The sequence below is a fragment of the Athene noctua genome, chromosome 3, assembly GCF_965140245.1.
Source record: "Athene noctua chromosome 3, bAthNoc1.hap1.1, whole genome shotgun sequence".
Classification (NCBI taxonomy): domain Eukaryota; kingdom Metazoa; phylum Chordata; class Aves; order Strigiformes; family Strigidae; genus Athene; species Athene noctua.
In genome coordinates, this window is record NC_134039.1 from 18,752,090 (window position 1) to 18,771,771 (window position 19,682).

At 42.3% G+C, this 19,682-nt stretch overlaps 1 protein-coding gene across 2 annotated transcripts in view; it reads left to right on the plus strand.

The window, feature by feature from the left end:
• Positions 1 to 18,579, plus strand: part of BCL2L13 (BCL2 like 13) — a 39,236-nt gene extending 20,657 nt beyond the window's left edge. For both annotated transcript variants that reach the window (XM_074902164.1, XM_074902165.1), the window contains exons 6-7: positions 4,212 to 4,355; positions 17,628 to 18,579. In XM_074902164.1, coding sequence (XP_074758265.1) covers positions 4,212 to 4,355; positions 17,628 to 18,440 — 957 coding nt within the window. In that variant the 3' untranslated portion in view covers positions 18,441 to 18,579. The remainder of the gene's footprint in view (positions 1 to 4,211; positions 4,356 to 17,627) is intronic.
• The last annotated feature ends 1,103 nt before the right edge of the window (positions 18,580 to 19,682 follow it).

Consider the following 19,682-nt stretch of genomic DNA (forward strand, 5'->3'; position numbering starts at 1 on the left):
CAGTGGCTAGTGGATTTTGGTCCCCAAGACCTTGTCACTGAGAGTATCATCCAGAAGATGTCTTTGTCATCATCTTTGGTTAACCCATAATATTTATGCTACAAAACTTATAGTTCATAAGCAAACCAGAACGGAAATTTTGTAGAATAATACAGCATCTGTTTTTATTGTTTTTGTGGTAGCTTGGTGCTTCAGGAATGTCTAGCAGTTCCTTTAATAATACTTGTTTTGAAGAGGTCGAATACATTCATGTTAGTTTCATTTCCTTTTAAATTCCTTTTTCTTCTTAATAAGAATCGTATTTTATAACAGAAGAGATCTATACATCTTTCCTCCAACCTCAGCTTAGCTTAATTTTTACTCTAAGGAAGAAGTTGTTACAAAAATAATTTTAAAAAGTAGTTATAAATAGACATAGCTTTAGGTCTAATTAGCAGACATACAACAGCAAGATGAGGCTGTGCTGTGCCTCAAGTTTGTGGAAATCTGAAGGATGTACATTTAAATTGACTCTATTGGGAGAATAGAAGCTTACTCCCTTTTATGACTAAATAATAAAACATACAACTTGCTGATCTAGCTGAATGGAATAATAAATCACTCCCTGTTACATGCTCATGGATGTTACATATCCTGTAGTTGCTTGGGTGGATCAGAAATTGAAGATGCATAGTAGCTGTGGTAAATGTCAAAGGGTTAAAAATGTGGAAATACCTTCCCACAGACAGAATTCTCATCTGTGCTTGTGATATGATCCAGACTAGAAGAAATAAAATGACTGAAGCTAGTAGATGAAATGTGTTTTCAGTTACATGTTAGCTGTATCTGTTTTGTGCGATAGCGGCATCTTGCACAGCAAGGTGCTCTTTTGGCTTTCAGTAGCCTATGAACTAGTATATAAAATCTTACTTCAAATTTCTGAGCCTTTGCTGTTGTAGGTATGTATTATTATGCATTTGTGTGTAGAAAAGCCCCACCTTTTTAATATATTCAATGTGATGTACTCAGGAGAGCCACACTGATCCCTTAAAGGCCTAGTATCTCTGTGGCAAGCAGACTCAAAGTGGTCTTTGCAAATCTTCCTTGATGTTATGTGTATAAGAAACGTGGCATAAAGGTAAGCGTGTACTTCTGGGAGGTACTGGATTACCTAGCTGGCTGGAGGCTGAATGTGGACAAACACTTGATCTGTCTGGTTTACAATTGGGATGGTGTCATTTTGAGTCATACCAGTTTTCAAAGAACCTATTGATTATACAAGCATGAGCAGGAAGAAGACACTTCTAAATCTAGCTGTTATTTTTTCCATTTAAAAATGAGCATCTTTTCCAGAGTGCAATGGTATGTTTGAACTGCTGAAGAGATTTTGTTAACTGACTAGCACATGGGATGTAAAGGAATATCCATCTGAATGAGGAAATACCGTAGGGTAAACTAATACATAGGAACATCAGTTCTTCCATTAACATCCCACAGAAGCAAAGTTTACCCACAGACATTAGAAGTGCTGGTTCTCAGTAAAAATATTTCAGAAAAATAAACTATTTCATGTATTTCTCAGAAATTATGGTGTGAAAATAATAAGCATGATGCTGTATTCTGTAAAGAAAAGGAGAAGTCCTCACCTTATATTTAAAATAAGGCTTTCATTAAAACAAAACAAAACCAAAACCACCTCAAACTTAGGAAAAATTATATTTTTCTAATAAAATAAATGTAATAAAAATTTGAAATATTCCACAGTTGAGTTTTATGCTTTTTAGTTAAAATTGAATGTTATATACATAGTCCAAGATACATAATCCCACAGAATTATGTTGAAATAGTCAAAAGGTACACAGAAGTGGCAATTACTTTGGATATAGCTTCTTCAAATTCTCTGAACTTCCTTTGTAATAATTTTTTGGGGTGTACATTTAAATTTGTAATATTGTATTATGGCATTGCAATAGTATAATTGAGAGAAATCTTTAATTTACACAATCAGAAATCTTCTGATAGTAAAGGTTTTTTTTTTTAATGAATCCCTTAGAAGATTTTTCCTGCCCACTATTTTCTGGCATGCTGTGCTTGATGCTGTGTATGTTTTTCTTCAGTCAGAGTATAAATAGCCCTTATCATTCCTTCTCAGGCATACTGGTGGAGGGAACTGCAGTTGCTTTGAATTGCTAAGGCTGTATTTTTACTTTGGTCTAGTTAAATCTCATCACCATTCATGTAGCTACTCTTATGTACAGAAAGCTGTTGTTAACCTTTATGGAAGTATTGTGAAGGTCACTTCTTCCATGAATTTAGGGACAATGTCATGCAAACCTGTCTCTGTTCCTACTGGTCTCAAAGGTAGAAGTGTCAATAATTTCAGTGGGAAAGGAAAACCAGGTGGTGTTTGTTGGTCTGCATGGGACTGGATATTAGAGTTTGACTTTGGTTCCTCACTCCTGAGGCCTGCAGAGGCTTGCTAAATTTGGGAGGGATGGACAGATTAGATATTTAAGTTGGCAAAGGAAGATCGCAGCAGTCGTGTTCAGTATGACAACATTTGAACTCCCTTCATTTCCTAAGCAACCTTTGTTTGCCTGTGTTTCTTTTGCCTTCAGCTTACATTAAATGTCAAATATTTTGAGATCTCAGTGTTCATCCTCCAGTAGGGTTATGTGGGTATGCCCAAAGCCTCTGAAACATGCCTAGTCTTGACAGCATGCTTTTTTTTTCTTTGATCCAAAAAGACTGAAGCTTTTCTGACACCTCACCTTGACCTGCTCCTTACGTTTGTCCACTGTAAGCTTGCACCTCTTCTGCCTCTGAGTTGAGATTAATTACAAGAAACTCAAAAAAAACCAAGCACCATCCTGTTCATAGTTAACTGCAGTTAACTGTAGTGTTAACTATTCATCCCAGGAGAACAGTACTATAACTGCCATAGTATTGGACTCTCTTAGTTGTTAATCACCTGAACATTTTAAATTTATCAGATTACAGGCATTTTTAAGGCCCATCTGTTTTTAGTGGTCCATCTTGGTGTGACTCCACCATGGATCTAGTACAAATCTAAACCCCACCCTACTTCTCAGATTCATCTTTCTCCAGCTTTACATACTAAGGTGTGATTTCTGGGAATAGTAATGGAAGATATTTAAATAAAATCAGGCTGAAGAAGGAGGCTTGGAAAGGAAGGAGGCAGTCTGAGCAATAGTATTAGCCTGCATCTACCTTGTGCAGCTGGGAAACAATGTTCTTATTTGCACAGTGAATAGACGTGCAATGCAGTTGTCACAAACAAAGTGCAGTAAAATTTACAAATATTTTTCTCTTGTATCATAATACCACTTTTTCTGATGCTAATGACTTCAATTCATACCAGTTTCCTGAACTTGGCTAAGTGCTGCATATAAACTTTGCCCAGAGGGCCACTAGGAGAATAAACACAGTTTAAAAGTTCAACTTCATGTTGTTTAGGCAAACAAAGACTTAATTTCAACAGGAAGTGTCTAGTACTGTGTAATACTAAGGAGATAGGTTCACAGAGTCTTGCATCTTCCAGAGCAATTGACATTCGGTTTAAAGCTGAGCATTCAGTAAAAGATAAAAGGTTTGGAAGGAGGAATGGGAGTAGGATATGAAGAAAGGAATTCTGAATGTGTTACATTTGGCATAGGAGGGAGAGTTTAACATGGAAAGGGGTTTGTGTTTGTAATTTTAAACATATCTGTAATGTTATGCTGCTGGGAGGAGTCATTTGCTTCCATCCTGTCTGAAAGCCAAGTGTGAACTTAGAAAGAGACTATCTAGTGCAGTGTATCTATCCAAGAATGTGTATGAGTTTGCTGTTTAAATACAATCTGGATGCATATCCCTTCAAAGTATTTATAATGTTGCATCTTTCCATTTCAGGGGTAGCAAGTTCTGAACCTGTTCTGCCTCTTTACTTGTATTGGAAAAAAATGGGGCTTAAAGGACTGCAGTACTGTTCTGTGAAACTCTCAAGTTAGGTTGCGGTGTTTTGTTTATCAGATTAAGTGCTTCTTTCTTACTGAGTGGCATTGTGTTTCTGAGCCTTGTGTCTTCACAGAAATGAAGTGTATAGTCCCTGATACCTTTGGGTTTGTAGGTTCAGACCTTTTCTGTGGACCACATGAGTTCTTCTGTTTTACCTACACAGTAGTATTTATAATACTTTGTGTATTTATTCACAATTGTTGGGTTTTTTGTAGGTATTGGTACCTCTGGTTCTGCTACAACAGTTTCTGATGGAGTTAACCAGACGGGGCCAGGAACCACTGAGTGCACTTGTGAACTTCGGGGTGACATATCTAGAAGACTATTCTGCAGACTATATCATTCAGCAAGGAGGATGGGTAAGAAGACAATGTTTAATTTTCATACTTTGTTCTAAGCTTATTTCTAAGTGTGATACTAGTCCTAATAAGAGTGAAAGCTAAGAGGTAAGCAGATGAGAGAAGGAATGCCCCAGGAGAAGCAGAAAAAAGCAGGAGGTCTTGGCCATATAGTTGGAAAGGGATCTTGGGCAGTCATCTATTTAATGTCTCTGCCCCAAGGCAGAACTGACTTTTTACCCATTCATTTCTGATGTTGACATTAAAGACTTACGTGATTGGACTCAATAAGCAGTCCAGTTCTTTGCATGGTTCGGTTTGTTGTATTTCCATTAAAATTGAAGAGGTCCTCAGATGTCAAATAACAACTAGTTTTCATACACTGTGTGTTATGATGCTAATTTGTTGCTATATGGTGAGCTTTTGTTTGTATGTTCTTTCCTGTTAATATACATACAGATTTGCATTTCGAAGCAAACACCCATAACGAGATACTGTGCCTGAGAGGCTCATCTTTTTAATATTATCTTCATACTCTGTTGACTGCTGGAAATGGTATATGGTGTTTTTTCCTCTAAAATTTCAAAGGGCTTTTTAGCAGATAAGTAATTGGGGAGCACTTCATACAGAAATGTCAGTAGGTACTAATCTATTTTTATAATAAGGGGATAAAATAGCTAATGCATATTGGATTTGATAGCTACATAGGAACATGTATAGAATGAGCAATCCAGATTTCTTTTTTCTGCATTTCCTTGTCGAAATCTTCAATTCATGGTAACCAATGCTCATGAGTCATGGCATGCTGAAAAAGTTTCATTTAAAAATGCATCACAGAGGCGGCTCACAGCTGATGAGCTGGGTCTTGAAGGCTGAGCTTTAGATTACTAGGTTTGGGAAGGATGCCAGATTTGAAGGGAATTAATCTGGAATTAGTGAAATGGCTCCAGCAAGTTGATTTATTCCAAAAAGTAAAGCTCTTCAGGAAAACCCAGTGATTAAAAAGTGCTAGTAGGAAAAATCTCATTCAGTCAGCTTCTCATTTTTCAGCACTTTACCTGAAGTTTCTTTTAAGAGTAGTTTGTTCCAGAATTCATGCATGTCTGCACCTTCCTATATCCTTTCCTTTCCTGGCAATCGTGGATAACAGTTTTCAAAGCTCTCGGGAGGGATTGTTTGTCTTTAATGGACAGAAACACTAACAGCATGCAGCCAAATGACCTCAGGTCATTTGATAAATGCACTCGCATTTCAAAGTATTTTCATCACAGGGAAGGTCCTTACTTGCAGCTTTAAGACAGATGAATGTTAGTGCTATTTTGCTTTTCTGCTTGGTTTTTTTTAACCTCCAAGAAGGCTGTGGTCTGTTCTCTAGCCCCTATTTGAGGCCTGCTATAAACAAACTTAATACAGTGCAAAGCCTCTGAAAACAAGCAGTTTTCCAGCATGGCCTCCAAGGGAGGGGGCTGTGCTTTGTGTTTGTGTGACTGTGCATGTATGTACAGATCTGGGTAGTCGGTGTTTAATGGGCTACGAGCTTGTCTGTATACATCCAGTCAGGCATAAAATCAGACTGACATAAGCGGTACAGCAAACAAGCCAGAGCTATTTTTGAAACAGCAGAAGAGGCGAGGAAAGAGACAAGGTGATGAAAATCCTTTCCAGCTGAATTAATGTAGCTGCACTAACCCTTTGTGAGTTGCTCTGGGATTGGGGACCCACTGGTCTTGTGGCTTTATGTGGAGGAAGGGGATATATGGTTTTATTGTATTTTTTTTGTCCTGTAAGAAAAATGTTCATTTTTACTGAGTAGCATGCTTCTGGATTTGTTCTGAGTCTGTGGGATGCTCTTCTGGGGATGGTAGTGCTGGGAGCAGGGCATGGGGTAAAGGTGGGAGAGTTTGTGTTTCTGAGAAGGGCCGGGGAAGAGCTGCCTGGCAGGCTGTTAGACATCATGAAAGTGGTTTGAATTTTTTAAGATAAGCATCTGCCACAGGGGCTCTGTGTGCCAGATCAAATTGTCAGTAGTACTTTGCTAGAGCCATAAGGACAATGTATAAACCTAGGAGTCTCCAGTGAATTATGTTGCTGTAACAGTAAGAGGTTCGATTTTTGTGTTATTCTGGAGCAGTGTGAAGGTGGGTCTTTTCTACAGCTGCTACAAGCTTACTTAAAACTGAGAAGATACCAGAACAGCCTGTCTGTTTTTTCATGCATCAGGAGCAGAGGAGAGCTTCACAGCAGTCAGCTTTTCAGGTGCAGACCTGAAAAATTCTGTGCTGTCTCTGGTTCTGTCTTTTCCCTTGGCACCACGTAATTTGGGATCTTCCTCAGTTTTTGGATTGAAGTCAGCCTTTGCCAGGAGGGAAGTAGCCAGTCAAAGGTAAGGGGTCAGCTGAGCCTTTCCTATGCCCCATGGATCTGTGGAGTCAGAATTTTACAGAGCTGTGTCATCCAGTGGGACCATTTGCTGCATCATGCTGTGCAGCCACGGTGCAGCTGGAAGAGCTCCCGAGGTTTTGCCTGTGTGCAAGACTTCAAGTTGTTTTGTGGGCTTGGGAGGCTTATAGGTCCAGGAAAGCATCTGACTGAGGATGGACAACAGTTAACCAGAAGCAAAATTGCTAACTCAAGGAAATAAAGGTTGATAAATATGATAGCTATGCAGCAGATTTCATGTGTGGCTTGTGAGGAATGGGAAGCTTGGGATACTAGAGGTAGAGCCTCTGACATGCGAAGTTGCTTTCAATTTTTCATCCCAGTCCTGCACAGATACGATGATGAAATAATGTGTTGAAACACAGTGAGTGTTCCACTCCCATTCTCCCTTCAGGCACTAAAGTTGTAATTCACTTAACTTTTCATGGTAGGGTCAGATGTAATGGTTGGTTGGTTGGTGAGAGAATGGCTGGCATAATTTTATGTTCAAGTGCATAAAATATTTTGGTACTATGATTCTGGCTGTTGTGTATGCTGTTTTCTTTCCCCTGGGTCTGTTTTGATGCTTTAGGGTGAAAGTCTTCCAAGCAGGAATGTCTGCAGTGCACTGTGTATTGTGTGTGGATTTAGCTGGCAACAAAAACGTGAATGAAGAGATAAGACGACTACTCCATCTAGTTTACAGTCTCTTAGATTTGCAGGTAGATGCTGGCTGAGTTTGGGAGACTGTAGGAAAGCAAGGAAATCTTCCTTTCTTCTGGACAGTCTCCCTCTTTCACTAATTGCAGTGACAGATTTGGCTGCAGCCCTTATATTTACCCTGCTTGACTTTTAAGTTTTAGTATGATCTCTCTTTTGGAGCAAAAAAGCATGTCTGGCATTCCAGGTTCTCTAGACACATGTGGGGACACACATTTCTTCCTCCCGACTCTCTGTTTTGAACCAAATCGTCATACAGAGGTCTTGTTCCCTTGTCATCTCGAACCATCGCAAACCAATTCTCAGCCTGATTTAGCAGTAGCTTTGTTCTTCTCTTTCCCAGAAGCAGTGTTAGGTCCCAACACCTCACATGCAGTGTACATGCTCTCCCCTCCCCTTTCCTCCTCTCCCCTCCCCTTTCCTCCTCTCCCCTCCCCTTTCCTCCTCTCCCCTCCCCTTTCCTCCTCTCCCCTCCCCTTTCCTCCTCTCCCCTCCCCTTTCCTCCTCTCCCCTCCCCTTTCCTCCTCTCCCCTCCCCTTTCCTCCTCTCCCCTCCCCTCCCCTCCCTTCTTCTCTCCCCTCCCTTCCCTCCTCCCACCTCCCCTCTCTTTTTGCTCTGACTTCTCCAGGGCTGAATGCTGCTGCATCAGAAGCAATTCTTGGTCTCCTGGAAAAGTGCACAGTAAGGCCAGTCAGTTGGTAAGGATTTTTTTCCTCTTCCTTTCCCACACCTCCTCCCAAATAATTTATTTCTTCTCGGGTTCTACAGATCCTGTTTTCCATGGTTAGATTTCATCTATGTTGAAATAGTCTGGGAATGTCTATAAGGAGGAAAAAGTATAGGATTACTTGGAAACTAGCTGCTTTATTTTTCTCTCAGATTCGCATTCATGTTACAAGCCCATCTGTTTTTCACTTGTTTGAAATAAGTGCATGCAATCAGTGTTTGTCAGTATTCAGTTAATAACCTTTCTTCTCTCAGTAAGAGGCTGGTATTTGTATTTGTGACCTGTAGCTGAAATTGTCTCTGCCTTCCCAGGGTTCTTGTCTCATGATGTTCAAATCGGGATTTGAATTTAATTAGTTATTTACCCATGTTGAAGAGAGTAAAAGTAAATTTGCTTGAAATATGCATAGTGTTTACTGTTTCATATCTCAGCCTTAGAAGAGCTGTTCTCTGTTTCCAGTGTTTTTTCTTGGGCTTTTCTGTCAGTTTTGACATTATCTTTTCTGTTCGTGATTGAATAATCTATGTACTAGAATCTGTTAACAATCTGGAGGAGAAAGAGTAGAGAGATGCTTGTCATCCTAGGGAAGTAAGGCAGTCAGTTTGTGCTACTGGAGATTAAAATCTCATTCTGCAGAGTCCAGGTGTCTGCCTTGAGAATGACAATGCAGAAATAGAGAGACGTGCTCCACTGGAGTAGAGGTAAGTTAAGTTTAATATAGTAGAGATACAAGAAAGGGCAATCTAATTAGGGAAGTCCTAGAAAGGAGCTTTCCTTTCAAAATAATTACACTTCTATCATGGACCGCAGCAGTGAAACATCCACTTTTTTTGTGTGTGTGTGTGTGTAACTGCTTTGGTACAGTAATAGATTTTTTTATTTCTTAGGCACTGTGGCTGAAGGAGAAGGAACTGAAATGATCAAGAAGCAACTAGATCTCCTTTCTTTTTCCCTTCCAACAATGTCAAATCAGTCTGTCTGAAGAATTGGTCTCTAAATAACTAAATTTACTTAAATTTTAAGTTGCTAAGACTGAAAGCTTAAAGGGTGTTGCTTTGGTGCTGACTCTCTGCAAGCAGTAGAGGTTATGTTGGAGGGCAGTGGAAGGAATAGGATCATTTCTGCAGGCTGTTCAAGCCAAACCATTCCGTGAAGAGGATGAGAGCAGTGGCTGTGATATCAGTGTGCTTTGATTTAGTTCACACGACTTTTTTTTTTTCCTTATTTTTTTCCCATAGTAAAAAGTACAGTCCTGTTTGTGGACTCTGCTGTTTTTCTTGGCTCCACCTATCTTGACAGCTTCACAAAGATGAATGCTTCAATAAATGCCTGAGGACTTTTTGTTACCTTTTTTTTAATAATATACTGTTCTAGATCTGGGCGTTGTCAGCTGCCCCTTTTATAATCCTTTTCTCTGAAGGATTAGCAGTGAAACGCTGTCAGGTCTGACTTCATCGAGGGTCTAAAGAGGCATGGCATAGTGGGGCTGCGGACAGAGGCACAGAGCAGATGGAATTGCAGCCTGGTCGGCGCAGGTGGGAGTGAAGCTGTCCCGATCCCAGCAGCTGTCTGTGAGGTGCAGCCTTCACCTGCTCAGCCCTTGGCCCTGACAGCACTTCACTGGCATATGACTGCTTTTCTATTACAGCTAGAAATCATACGGCAAGCACATTCCCAGCTCTGGGGAAATTTGTTGTTATGGGAAATTCGCTTATTTCCCCAGTGGGAGATCTCTTGGGATCCCTGGACACAGACTAGTTCATCACTTCCTCACTCCTTGCCTTGTGTTTTTCAGACACTAGATTTTAAATGTATTTGATGGGTTCCTCACTCATATTGTTGCTGTGATGCTGTTTGTGCAAAGAAAGTAATGGCTGAACCTCATCTCTCTCTGCTATAGCTTATGTTACAAGATGAAGTCAGTAAGAAGTCACACAAGATGAAGTCACCTAAGAAACTTCCTAGCTGTGTTGAGTGTTTTGAATTTTTTATCATGGTAAAGATTGCTCTCCTGGCACGCTCATGTTCTGCCAGCATTTCCTCTTGTAGCTCAAGCCACTCTTTTTCTTGGGATTTTATGTGCCTATTTAGTTTCAGGGTGGGGGGATGGTGGTGGTAAAATCAGGGAACATAGATATTTCCCCCCCCCCCCGCAAGGTGGCACTCCTCTGACCTGTATACAGAATTTTTGCTTCTACTAGACAAAATCAGGATCTGGGGTGTATGGGCAGCTTGTCTGGCTGTATAGGTTTTCTGGGGGCTTTTTAGCATCTTTGGAGATGAGTTTTGTATGAGTTGCCTATCCATGTCATTCCTTTCATGAACAGACTTAACCGTAACCAGCCTATTTACACTTCTCTAAGAACTGAAGCAGAGAGACCAGTTGAGCTTTTCGGAACACTTAAATCAAAACTAAACCAAGCCCTAGAAGAATACACATGGCATCCACAGCAATTACACATAGTCGATTTGCATGTGTCTGGTGGTCTGAGCTTACAGGGCAGGGCTTTCAAAGTCCTCTCTAAGATGCAGTAAATGTTCTGTTGGACACCTTAATGATGATCTCATTACATTCATTAGCTAATAGCATCTCCATTACAGATTCAGTGTGTACTACTCTTCCTATTATTTTTGTAGGGAAAAAAAAGTTACTTTTATCTTTGAGACATTCAGAATTTTGATTTGAATACCTATCTTCACCAGAAGCAGCTTTACATAAATCAGGCTGAAATTATTATTCTGGTAAATAAGGGTTGGTTTTTTCTTATGTGTAGTTAAAAGTTTTTGCTGCTAGTAAATCAGCTTGTTTGTATACAATCAATAACAGACCTATTAGAAAACTATGAAAAATAGTGTGATCATCATAAGAGTCAATTTCCAAGTCTTTTTTTTTTCCTATGCTTACTGTCTTTAAATCATAATTGAAACTTGACAGGTGTTTTTAAGTAGCAATTTCCTACTATATGTTAAAGGTTGGTAGTGTTCTGAATCCACTGCTGAGTGATTTTTAGCAAAGTTCAGATTACTGACACTGGCAGGACTACAGCTGAATCCAAACTGATGGGTTCTACATATTAGAGGAGCTTTCAGGTATTTTTTCATTATTTTGTTACCAATTTACAGTTGTCTAGTGTAGCTCATCCTGTAGCATAACAGCTGTAACCTATTCTGAGGGCTAGTCTATGACATTTGTTAAAGGTGCTTTCTGTCACTTGCGGAAGTTTTGTGGAAAATTTCAAGTCAAACCCCATAGGTTGAGGACAGCAGTTGACTTGTGGAGTTCCTTTTTGAGGTCTGCAAATGCCACCTTGACAGAAATAAGTTGATCTTCTCCTCAAGACTGCCTCACATGCTGTGGACCATCCCTGTTGTGTTCTAGCCAATAAGGGAACTATCCAGTTCCCCTTCTCGTCATAACTTATGACAGCTCTTCTCTCGAGTGGCAGTGGTTGGGATCAGGAGTGGCAGGGTGCTGTGGTGAGGGACTTATTCTTGCTTCTCTAGACATACCTGACATGGTTCCGTATAGTGGATGAGGAAAAGCACTCAAGTTTGAAGTCTCTCATCCCAAATTTGAAAAAGGGGAACTCTGTTCTGGTCTGGAGCAGTAGACGATTCGTTTACAATAAACAAAGCAGATAACGAAATGCTTACATACATTCTTATTTACCATTAAATCTAAAGAGTAGGGCTTATATAAGGGCTCGGGTTATTAAAAATCCTTCCACATGTTTCATCATGTCCTGAATTAATCTGTCTGTGAGAGCTTTGCTTCTAGGTCACATCTGTAGATGAAACAAGAGAACTGTCCTAAATGTCATGATGTTTTTATTGCAGCTGCTTTAAAAGAAAAAAAACGAAACTATAAACCCAAACAACAAAAAAGTGCAAACCTGAACCAAATCAGCACAAAATCCTAGCTTTATCCTCTTGACTTTCTGAATTAACTCTTAATTCAGCTCAAGAAATATTAATCATGTATCCTAAATAATGCCTATTACTGTCTGGCATTTCAGTTAAAACTTGGTAAGCTTTTAATGAAAAAGTACTGAAATTACCCATTCATACTCAGTGTTAGCTTTCCCTCAGGTTTCCCAACCTTGGTTGATCTAACTCTTCAAGCGTGGACAGTTGTGTCCCCGAGGCACTGACATGGAAGTTAAATTGTCTGTAAAGACAGAAAGGAATCAGCCAGGCTTTATAAGTCTCTGATTTATAGGGATTCAGTGACTGATAAGTCTTTTGAGGTCAATCCAGTCTGTACAGCCTGAGAAAAGGAACAATAAAATGCTTGAGCCTCTTAGGCCCTCCCTTCGGCTGAAGGCAGGATGGATGTGTATAATGTTGGTATACGTATCAATGAAGTATATGAAATGTAGAAGATTGCCCACATGCCCCATATTACCATCCTTTCATTTCCTTACCCTCTGCAAAGCAATTTATCCTGCAGTTTACCCTCAGCATGTGCCCAGAACTTACCTGTGTTTTGTGAGAAAATTTGAGTGCTCAGTGAAGCATATGGTCTTTAAAAAATGCCTTGATAATGTGGGAATAACTAGAATAACAAATGCCTGATCCTTGTATGTCTGTGTTGCATCCCCATCTGTTTGTTAACCTGCTGAGGATCTAGCATTATGTCATACTGAGCTAAGATATTTTGCTGGGCCTGGGCAGCTACTGGTCCATATAGCAGCTCTGGTGGTACTTTGTCTATATTGTTAATTTTTATCATGGTCAAATCATCTGTGGGTTCCCTTGAAAAAACAACTTGATTTTCCTGATGAGAGGAAAAGGAGAAGTTAGGAGTGGTGGATCAGGAATGGAGCAGATGTGGGAGCTGGAGGAATAAATGTTGAGGAGTATCAGGATGGCTTAAATTTCACTGCAGTCTCTGTACCCCACTGTCCCCCTTGACTACAGGTGTTTCCCTCCCTCCTCCCTACTGTGGGCTGCTGTCACTGCTCAGAGGCTCTTGGCTTTCACCACTGTGTGGAATATGACTTGAGGGGAATTTAGGCTGTCTGAATACAGCCTTAGTTGGTGCTTTTTTTAATTTATTACTGAAAAGAAGCTTGCTACAATCGCCAGAGCACACAAGCCCATAGAAACATAGTGTGGTTTTGAAATATTTTTTTATATGCTTTATATTCAACCAGTCACAGCAGCATGGGTGCACTTCCAGTGGTATGTTAAAAGAGGAGAGCTGTTACCGGTTGTGTGTATCCATCCCTGTGCTTTTTGTAGCGTCAGATTACAGATGTAGTCTGGTGTGTTGTGATGTGCTGCGGGCAGGGAATAAATTGATACTGATTTGTGAAAGGGTAGAGCTGAGTGTAAAGGAGGATAATACAGAGGTTTGTGAAATTGCAGGTTTTACCCCCAGTTATTTTGTTGTTTAATTGCCATTATTCTGAGTCTGTATTGCCTGTGGAACTAAAAAAATTGCTATGATCATAGGTGTTTGATAGTAACTTACATTACAGTGAGAGTATTTCCTACTTCATCAACATCCAGAGAAAACCCTGATGATCAAAGGAGCAAATGCACAATCTTAGAGTGTGGCAGCAGGCTGCCTCTCCATGCTCGGCACAGAGTGGTGGAGGCTAACCACAGTGACTGAGTCCCTGCTGTGCTGCTCTTGAGTGTCTGCTGGAACAGGACAGGCTGGCGTTGTGTGTGGAGTCCTGGCCTCACATGCTGCACAGCAGCCTTGGCCCGCACTGCTGTGTTTGCTCTCTTTGGATCCACTAACCTCTGCCTTTACTTAAACTTCTTGGCTTCTCTTTTCCACTACCCTTACTTTGCAACGCTGGTTGCTTTCTCCTAAGTTGTAGAGCTGTTTTGTTTTAATGGCCTGAGCTGCACTTGAAAAAAATTTCGTTGTAGTGAAACACAGTTTCAAGAGGGTACTGGAGTCTTGAATTCTCAATCACTGCTCACAGAGCACAACTTGCTCTGGATTTGTTGGCATGTGTGTCGTGTCTGAACATTTTCCCAAATGTAATGCTTTATTAATTTTTATTGCCCTTCTGAATCAAGACCCTGTGGAGATCCTTTAGGTGCTTAGTGAATGGCTTGATTGCCTTAAACCCTTCCCCTGAGGAATTCTGTGTACTGTTTCTTTTTAGAGTTTCTGCACGCATGTTACTGAGCTGGATGATGCTTCCCATACCCAAGCAATTTAAAGGCGTTTTTGTAGAAAGAGTTTCTTTTGAAGTGTTCTGTGAGATTCCTTTATTCATGCACAAATATCTTCCAAAATTTCATGGGCTGAGAAGATGAGATTTAGATCCCACCACTGCCAGAATACATTACAAAATTTTGATGTTCCTAATGCTGTCCTGTACTACAGCCTCCGCCATTGTACAAAATTCTCCAGGAATGGATCCATCAGGTTTTACAAAATGGCAGAGTGTTTTAGGGGAGTGGGTAGAGAAATGTCACTCCCATACTCAACTCGGGCTCCACTGACCCCTTTTCACAAAGTTGACTGATACAGGAATAGTTTCCACTGGGAAAGATTGAAGTGTTACTGCCCTAAGCTGCACAGATCTCTCGAGTCCTGGTTCACTGCTTTTGCCAGGCATCTGCTCCTGCTTCATTTGCTCTCACTGCAGCTACTGCCAATGACCAGCAGTGTTTGTGCTGTCTCTCCTGTGCCTGCCAACTTGCTTTTTGGTTTGTTTTTTGTGTGTGGAGGTCCTCCCCCCTGCTAGGGAAGTGAGGAATTGCTGTGTGGCTGGTGGCTCTGCGAAGAGTACGCTGTGTTTGTGGAGTCTCAGCATCTCGTGCTTCCCTGAGAGAAAAGCATGTTGCTGCTGGCCCAGAGCTATGAGCTCTGCAGGTATGCCTAGTCAAAATTAGAAACCATTGACTTGAACTCCTTGTGTAGTAGGAACTAAGTGGTAATGTGTGGTTACAAAAGCTGAAACGTGTTTTCTTTCTGCTCTCTAAGCAGGGCACTGGTATTGATTTGGCTCTTTTGGCATCAGTGCAAACAGGTGCAGCTTCTGGCATCTCAGTAGGCCAAACTGGACACTGATCAGGATTAAAAGCAACTCAGCAAAATAAAAAATGTGTGTTTTTAACCTGGATCAGTTCCTGACTGTTGTGATTTAAGCCCAGGGGGCAACTGAGCTCAACTCAGCCACACAGCTGCTCACTCAATCCTTCTCCCTCAGGGATGGGAAGGAGGAAATAAAACAAAAGGCAGTGAAATCAAGACAAGGACAGGTAAGGATGATTCTCCAGTTATGGTCATGGGCAAAAGATAGACTCAATTGGGGAAGAAAAAGAACATCAATTTAATTTGAACACCCCCACCACTAATTTACCCATCAGATCAGTGTAAGAGAGTGAGAAAACACAACCACATCCTAGAACACCTTCCCCCCACCCCTCCCTTCTTTCTGGGCTCAGCCTTTCTGCTGATTTCTCTACCTCCTGCCCACCAGCAGCACAAGGGCACAGGGGATGGGGGTTGCAGTCAGTTCATCACCTGTTGTTTCTGCCGCTCCTTCTCCTCAGGGAGAGGACTCCTCACACTCTTCCCCTGTTCCAGCCTGGGGTCCGTCCCACGGGAGACAGTCATCCACGAACTTGCTCCAATGTGAATCCTTCCCACGGGCTGCAGCTCTTCACGCACGGCTCCAGCATGGGTCCCTCCCACGAGCTGCGATCCTCCCAGCAACAGACTGCTCCAGCGCAGCTGCCCTCAGAGTGCTGGCCTTCCTCGGGCACAGCCCCTGCTCCGGCGTGGGGTCCTCCACGGGCTGCAGGTGGCATCTGCTCCACTGGTGACCTCCATGGGCTGCAGGGGCACAGCCTGCCCTCTCACCACAGGCTACAGGGGGGGGGTCTCTGCTCTGGCTCACCTTCCCCCTCTCCTTCTTTCTTCCACTGACCTCTGTGTTTGCAGAGGTATTTCCCTCACCAACCCCTCCTACTCTCAGGTTGCCCTTCTTAAATATGTTATTGCAGAGGTGCAGCCACCATTGCTAATTGGCTTGGCCTTGGCCAGAGGTGGGAGGCAGGGGAGCTTTGAGAAGCTTCTCACAGGAGCCACCACTGTAGCCCTCTCCCCTGCTACCAAAACCCCACCACACACAAACCCAACACACTGACACAGACCACTGTGTGAATCCATAAAAAGTTGTGGAACAACCAAGGAGGTGTCTTGGAATGGGAAGCCATCGATAGGACACTGGAACAGAACTAAACCCCAAATTCACAGGTGTTGGAAAGGGTTGAAAAAGGTGGGGACAACTGCTTGGAGTGCTTTAGGAGAACTATTGCATGCAGAAGGGAGCAGGGAGAAAGAGAACAAATGGATTTTAAAATTTTTTTCTTCCTGTTATGATGGGTCTGAACAGGAAAGCTTGATAATTGAATGAGGAATTTACAGGGAAGGGGCTTCTGTCACTGCAGTACTTGATAATATCTTCAAATAATTTTTGTTAGGGGCAAGAGAGAATCTTTGTTAAAGGTTTCACGGACTTCTATTATATGGCATAGCAAATTCTGGGGTTCTGCTCTGCCTTTATCTCTTGTTTTTGTGTTCTTGGTATCACACCCATTTTAGGTTCTTCTGCACTTAATTTTTTTTCCTCTTGTAATTTTCCCCTTGAAGCAAATCTCTTCTGTGTTACATACTCAGCAGTCCATGCATGACTAGGATCGACAGTGCTGTTTCGTTCTGTAAGGAAGGAATCGGTGGTTTACACTTTCAGTTTCTCTAACTGGAGCCCACTGTCAAACTTTTAGGACTTCTACAGATTTTTCCTAGCTAAATAAAAACAAACTAACCTTGTCATCATCTTCGGATGCCTGTGCTTGACTGGTTGATTTAACTTGTGTGGCCAAAGTTATGATGCCAGTCTTGGAAAGTGAACTTATTTAAGAATAGCTGTATTTTTTGTTAGTAGATTACTAGAATTACGGTAGACTACAGATACAAAGTAGAAATACAGGCTTCAGCAAGCACTGAAAATAAAATTAACCTAAGTGAAACACTGTTAGATGAAAATGGGCAAGCAATACAGAGCACTGGCACAGAATGGAAAGGGGAGTGGTAGTCATGTACTTCTTGTGTTTGGTTTCTTTTTTCTTTGCTTGGTTTCAGACTTTGGTATCTTCTTCTCTGGTTTATAATGCCCATGTGGTATGTTTTGGTGATGCATTAACATCAGGGAAAGGAGGGGCTCTCAGCAAAACTCTTGTAAGTGGTTCCAGTCTCTGGAAATGCCAGCTGGACCAGCTGGGTTTTGTAATCTCTTCTAAAATGTAGGTCAGACTACGGCTGCTCCTACAGAGGCCCTCTCATCTTTCTTCCAGCCCCACTAAGTTTCCAGGTGTCCTGTTCCTTCCTGTGCAGGGGAGGTAATGCTGGAGCCATCGCTCACGTGTTGTATCCTCCTTTTTGTTCACAGGGGACGGTCTTTACTTTAGAATCTGAAGAGGAAGAGTACCCTGGGCTCATTGCGGAGGACAGTAATGACATCTACATCCTGACCAGTGACAACTCGGGACAGGTGAGCCCCCCGGAGTCCCCCACAGTGACCACGTCGTGGCAGTCAGAGAGCCTGCCCGTCTCCCTGTCAGCCAGCCAGAGCTGGCACACAGAGAGCCTGCCAGTCTCCCTGGGACCCGAGTCCTGGCAGCAAGTGGCCATGGATCCTGAAGAAGTCAAAAGCCTGGACAGCAATGGGGGAGGTGAAGAGAGGAGTGAGAACAACTCTTCCAACTCAGATATTGTTCATGTGGAGAAGGAAGAGATACCAGAGGGGATTGAGGAAGCAGTGGTGTCAGCCGTCGCTGCAGAGACCATGCAGGCAGCCTTTTCAGAAACACTTGCTTCTTTGCAGGAAATAAAGCCTCAGGCTGAAATTGCTGCTATTGAAAAAACACATCCCTCTGCACTTCTGCGTACAAAACAGGAAGAAAAGGGAAAAGCGGCTGAAGAGCTTGTTGAACCTGAAATCCCCCTATTAAGTAAACCTGTCCTAAAGTTAGCTCCATCAGAAGAAAAAGCTGCACCAGAACCTGAGAAAATACTGCTTCCAGGGGAAAAAAAAGTGGGGAAAGAGGGCTGTTTGGAAGAAATAGAAGAGAAATCATCCGCTGCAGAGGAGAAGCCTATCTTATTGCCGGAAGGGAAATCTATACTGCTGTACGGTGGAGCTGCTGCAGTAGCTATATTAGCTGTAGCAGTTGGTGTAGCGCTGGCGCTTAGAAAAAAGTAATGGAGCTCTCTTGAGGAGGAGGAGTGGGGAGAGAGGAGAGAGCACGATCCAATTTTTGTAGTTGTGTTACCTAAAGGTTGAGCTGCCTGCTGTTTAACTGGACATTTGAGTAACTTAATGGTGATGGGGTGAGGTCATTTAATAAGCCTCCAGCTATGGACAATCATGTTTTTAGTAGAATTGGGGCGGGGACTGGTTTTTCGTGATTAAAGTACAGGGGTATTTTTAAAAAAAAATAATAAAATTACGCAAATTTAAGAACTTAAGTGCAGGTGCTGAAGAAAGGGAGGCTCGTACTCTAGGAACTGGAAAAGAGAACCACCAGGGGAAGAGGAGAGCCAGCTGCTGCCAACCCCTGGAGTTTTTGGCTTCTCAGACTGACCGCTATTGCAGCTGCGCTGTCCTGTCACTTCCCGTCATACCCCTGAGCCCTCCCTAACAAATGTTGGCCAACCTGAGTCCTGTAGCGAGAGGCTGGTCTCCCTTTTGTCTCAGCTTCCTCTCAGGTACAGCACTGCTCCTCATAACCTCGCAGGTTCCTCCTAAGCCGCAGTGGGAGAGTGCTTATTCTTACCTCTTTGCTCACACCAGTTTTGGCCCCTAACATGTATTGGAGCCCCACCCTGTAAAGATGCTGCCTCTCTATAGCTGTATTATCTCTGAGCATCCTGGTGCTCCTGGGGGAGAGGTGCAGGACAGTGCTCCCGCTGCCCAGGAGGGTGGGAGGGACACTGCTATTTGCTGGTTTGAGAATCCATTTGCTCCGCTCCTGCCTGGCCCATGTTACTGCCACCCTCAGGTTATCAGAGGTGCAAAATTCATGCTGGACATGGTGCCGTTCTGATCAGTACTCTGATACCATGGTATATTCAGCAAAGAAATGGCAAAACTCTGTGGAAGCGAGGCCAGTGCCTCCTGTGCAATTCAAAGGTTAAATGCTATGCTGTCCTGTGTCACGCTGCAGTCTGTATTCTCTTTCCCAAGTTAAGCACAGAGTGTATTTAGTTCTAACTTGGTCTTGGCTGTGACAGAATCCCAGATACATAAAGCAATGGATTCTAGTAACTGAGCAAACCAGCATTAAACATCTCCTCTATCTGCCTGTTCCCTGACCCGGAGTGTTGTTCAGTGCTGTTTCTTTTGCGACTTTGTATCTGTAATCAGCTAAACTTACAGGTTCACAAATGATGAGAAAGTTACTTGGGGGGGGGGGGGGGAAAAGCGCCCTCTTCCTGCAGTCAC